General features: G+C 34.6%; 1 protein-coding gene across 1 annotated transcript; it reads left to right on the top strand.

The window, feature by feature from the left end:
• Nucleotides 1-625: 625 nt before the first annotated feature.
• On the top strand, nt 626-3245 carry LOC124923984 (sodium/calcium exchanger NCL2-like). The gene is made up of 6 exons (XM_047463998.1): nt 626-1084; nt 1156-1323; nt 1396-1580; nt 1647-1792; nt 1872-2520; nt 2595-3245. Exons 1-6 carry the CDS (start codon nt 661-663, stop codon nt 3129-3131), a joined length of 2109 nt encoding a protein of 702 aa, XP_047319954.1. The 5' UTR covers nt 626-660; the 3' UTR covers nt 3132-3245.
• The last annotated feature ends 1610 nt before the right edge of the window (nt 3246-4855 follow it).

Below are 4855 nucleotides of genomic sequence, written 5' to 3'. Positions count from 1 at the left end.
AATGACCCTACAAATGGGGTGAATAACCAAAAGGGCGGGCCCATAATTTAAATAGCGCTGGTGACCCTCTTTTTTTTTAATGACAATTATACCCTTGCGTAACGCAACTCCAGTTGCGTGACGCAACCAAAATTTTTTTTTTAATTTTTTTTTCGTCTCGCGGTTGCGTGACGCAACTAGGGTTGCGTGAAGCAACTGGGATTGCGTGACGCAACTGGGGCATTTTCGTCCAAAAAATTTCATAATTAAAATTTTTTGAAAAATAAAAAAATAAAAAATTGCGTCACGCAACCTGAGAATGCGTGACGCAATAGGGATATTTTCGTCAGAAAAAAAAAGAGGTCACCAGCGGCGCTATTTAATTTATTCACTCTCACCAAAAGCAATTCATCCTGTTTTTAGGATCATTTGTTCAAATTTCCCGATTGATTGAGTTATAGTTCAAATTCCAATTCCACTCTCACTCCTACCATCCAAATCGTTTAAAATATTTACTTGAAATTTTAATATAATCTGAATTTTTTTTAAAGTAAACTCGTAGATAAATTTGATGTACAAATATGATTAACTTATTAAAAAGAAAAGTATGAGTAACAGGATATTCCCTTGATATAAATATGGTCTTTATAGTAGTCTATGCAGCACTAATTTTGTAGAAATATGGAAGGTAAAACAAGATGTTTAGTTCTTCTGTTCTTGGTTAGGGTGTTGACGGTTGTATCCACGGTCGAGGCGATAAGGGGAGGTTTAATTAGAGGCGGGCAGTCTTCATTTGGTGATGACGAGTTTATCTCGGATGGAGTGGTGGTGAAGGATGAACAGAAGCAGCCGTGGACGCCGGAGTTAATCCTTAGTTCTGATCTTTCTGGTCATGAATGCGTGCAGTTCTATGGCTTCCTCCCCTGCTCTTATACTCCGACAGGCCACTTATTTCTTGTTGTGGTCTATGAATATCTCTTGTTCCACGCAGAATCTTACGTTGCAAATGGTGGTAAGAGAATCTTCAAGCTTCAGGGTCCCGGTTTCTTGGGCACCAGCGCTTTCCAAGTCTTAGGATTCTTACCAGAGGCCATAATACTCCTTGGTTTGTATGATTACATTTCTTTTTACTTTTATGCAAATGAACAAATGTCTTTAGATAATATTAACGTGCAGCATCTGGGCTCCTGGAGGATAAGGAAGTTGCCAAAGAGTATGTTTTAACTGGTGTTGGTTTACTGGCTGGATCGACCACTCTTCTTCTTACTCTTCTTTGGGGAACTTGTATTCTCATTGCGGCTCAAGATTTTCCTTCTTCTACAAATCCCACAAACTTTCTCACAGGTTTAATTAATTCATGGCCTTTCTCATCTTAAACGTTAATGGTCTGATTCAATGTTGTTGTTGTTGGTCCAGGTCGTGGTATAACAACGGATTCTGAGACTAAACACATGGCTAGAATCATGGTCCTCTCATTGATACCTTTTGTTCTGTTTCAAATTCCAGAATCTATGCATTTATCTGCGTTTGGAGATCGGATAGTCATCTTAATCACTCTTATCTTATCCGTTCTGTTTCTGCTTGCCTATTTCCTTTACCAGGTGCATTCCTTGCTTGCTTAATTTCATGTCATAGTGAAATGTTTTTAATATGATTTGTTCTTCTAGTTCTTTGAACCGTGGATCCAAAAAAGGACATTGGAATTCCTAAAGCACGAGTACTTTGTAGTAGATGTTCTTCGGCATGTGCAGAGACATGTCAGCAGTAAGATCCTCACCGAAGATGGAACACCAAACACGCCGGCTATAAAAAGGCAGAGCATTTAGTCTATCATCTAATTGATCCAGTTGAATTGAGTTGAGCTTATGTGCTGTTTTTTTTTTTTTTTTCAGGATGTTTAAACAAATAGATGAAGATGAGAGCAATTCCATCTCACTCCCTGAACCTAAGGTAAAATTCGAAGATTTGAGCGAGTACTGCAATGTGTCTGAGAAAATCATGAACGAATTAGACCTTGATGGCGACAAATTGATTACAAAGGAAGAATTTGTCGACGGAGTTTCAAAATGGCTAAGCAAGGCAAAACAGGCTGGGGATAGGAAACACCACACTATTGAAGAATTCAAATGTATATACGAGATAATACAACCTCATTTGGAGAAGAAAATGAAAGAAAATAAATTGGAGAAACAATTGTTATCTGAAATTTTATTAAGCATTCATGATTCTCAAATTGAGAAGCTTTTACTTCAAGATAGAACCCCAGATGAAGAAGCTATCAAGAGGTTGTTTTTCTCGTCTGATGTTAACAAAGATGGTTGTTTATCCGAGGAGGAGGTAAAAGAAATTGTCATGAAATTCAATTGCTGCAACATGCCAATGGACGTAGACAAATTAATTGAGAAGATTATGGAGAAGCTTGACATGAATCGCGACAGAGTGATAACACTAGACGAGTTCATCCATGGAATGTCGAAACTGCTTCGTTACTCGGACAGCATCAGTGGTACAGATTCCGTATCTGAGGATGACCGCCAACAAGTAAGTTTAGAAACAGACCAGTTCATAAAATTATTCATTAAATTTAATTGTGCATGGATTGTAATTGCATGCAGAGAGAATGGGAAGTGACGGACATGTTGGTGGAAGACAGTAAGGTGGACAGGTCTTTGTGGGCGTGGGGGAAAGCGATAGCGATTTTAGCGATTGGGATAGGAATGTTAGCGATTCTAGCAGAACCGCTAATAAAAAGCGTGGAGATGTTATCACGGTCAGCTAATGTACCGTCTTTCATGGTTGCTTTCATACTAGTACCGGCAGCTATGAATGCTCGGGCAGTGATAGGGGCAATCAGGACTATAAGTAAGAAGAAGGAAAGAACAACTTCTCTAACGTTTTCGGGGATTTATGGTCAAGTGTTGATGAGCAACACTCTTGGGTTCTCGGTTCTTTTAGCGTTGGTTTACTTTCGGGGTTTGAGTTGGAACTTCACTGCTGAAATCCTGGCTGTGTTGATTGTTTGTGCTATTGTGGGAATCTCGGCTAGTTTCACCACCAAATTTCCTGTTTGGGTGTCAATTGTTGCATACTTGTTGTATCCATGTTCATTGTTCTTTGTCTATCTTCTTGATGATGTCTTCAAATGGTCTTAGTTAAGAAGATGGATATTTGTCTATCATTATCATTTTCTAAGTGTGGTGTGGACTATCTTTTGTTAAAAATAATGGATCATCAATTTTAATAAACTTGTTATTTACATTCCTTTATTAATTTTATTATTAATTTAGGAGAACTCTCCCGCTTTTCTAACAGGTGACATATATTGTAATTAATTTTAAATATTTGTTTGGTTAATCTCTTTAAAATTATAAACTTTAAATGAAATATTGTTTATTTATTTAGAGTTCTTCGAACTCTCATTTTGTAAGGACAAAGAAGATTATGAATATCTTCATCTATTGAAATGGTGTCGTAGATTTGTATTTGAGCTAGATAATCTTTGGACATCAATTATCAAAAGTAATTATGGTCAAAAATTTGAATATTTGTGTAATTGGTTCACCAAATAGACAAAATTGTCTAATCATTCAACAAATTTTTGAAAAAGAGTTTACTTTTATGTGGAAGAGCTTTCATGAAGAGTTCAAATTTATTGTGGGATGAACATTCGATCAATTTTTTTAACAATATTTGGTGTTACTATATATGGAATGTTACAGTTAATAACACGTTTCATTATCGGTCAAGTAATTTCGCTAGTAGAATCAGATAGATAATAAGATTAAATATTATAGAAAATTATTATCATAATATAGTTTTGAATTTTGATTCTCGTAAGACAGTTGCAACTGTCTGAGTTTAACAAACATTATGCATTAACAAACATTGATAGTTTTCATTTTGAGTTGATACATTTTTTTTTTTTTTGTTAAACTAGTTACATATGATTTTTTTGTTGGAAGAAGTTTTATAAATTAAAGATTCGAGATCTTATTTTTTTAATGGAACTTTATTCCCAATAAAATTCATACGAATAATATTTGCATGATAACATTTGTGTTATGACAAGTGGTATATGTACTAAGAAGGTTGAATCAATGTCTTACCTATTCTTGTATTGTCGAGGATAGTAACGGATCCAACAATTTAAGTTGAGATGAACTTAATTTTTTTTTTGAGAAAATTATGAATGAAACTGTAGTTCTACATATATGTTTTACTTGCTTTTGAAATTAAAAAAAAAATAAATAGTTAATTAAATTTAAAAAAAAAATACTGAGTTATGTAAATTTTTAGCGTAAAATTTTATTTTTATTTTTTTCAGAGTGGTCATACTTAACCTAGATTCGCCTCCGATCGGGGTGACTGAAATTAATTGAGTGATGTCCAATTCTTTGAATAATTTCTGAAAGTTTTGATTGAGACGACTCATATTGTAGACTTATATATTCGGATAACAATCTCGATTATTATTTTTTATGGACTATCTTTTTAAAATAAAAATATCGTCGAGTTTGGAACGATCATATTGTACGATTTATATCATTAATAATGTTATTATTATGATATTTTTCAACATTTGTTACGAAAAACGGGTGCAGTTTGTCGCGGAGTGAATCGCCGTTCTAACAAATTTATGAAGTTCAAACGTCTTATAAGTTTGCGATAATATATAAAAATTTAGTATATGAATAAAAATCCAAAATTGAAGATGTGATCGTTAGGATAAGCATATACATAGCAGTGAATTTCGTGACACTTGTCTTTCCCCTGTCTCCCCCACGTAAACACGTCACTCTAATATATCTATCTTCTCCACCGCGCCCATTACTATATATATAATCTCGGTCCATAACCACCACCATTTCTTCCATCA

The sequence above is a fragment of the Impatiens glandulifera genome, chromosome 2 (genome assembly GCF_907164915.1).
Source record: "Impatiens glandulifera chromosome 2, dImpGla2.1, whole genome shotgun sequence".
In the NCBI taxonomy this organism is placed as follows: domain Eukaryota; kingdom Viridiplantae; phylum Streptophyta; class Magnoliopsida; order Ericales; family Balsaminaceae; genus Impatiens; species Impatiens glandulifera.
This window is presented reverse-complemented; position numbering and strand designations above follow the sequence as displayed.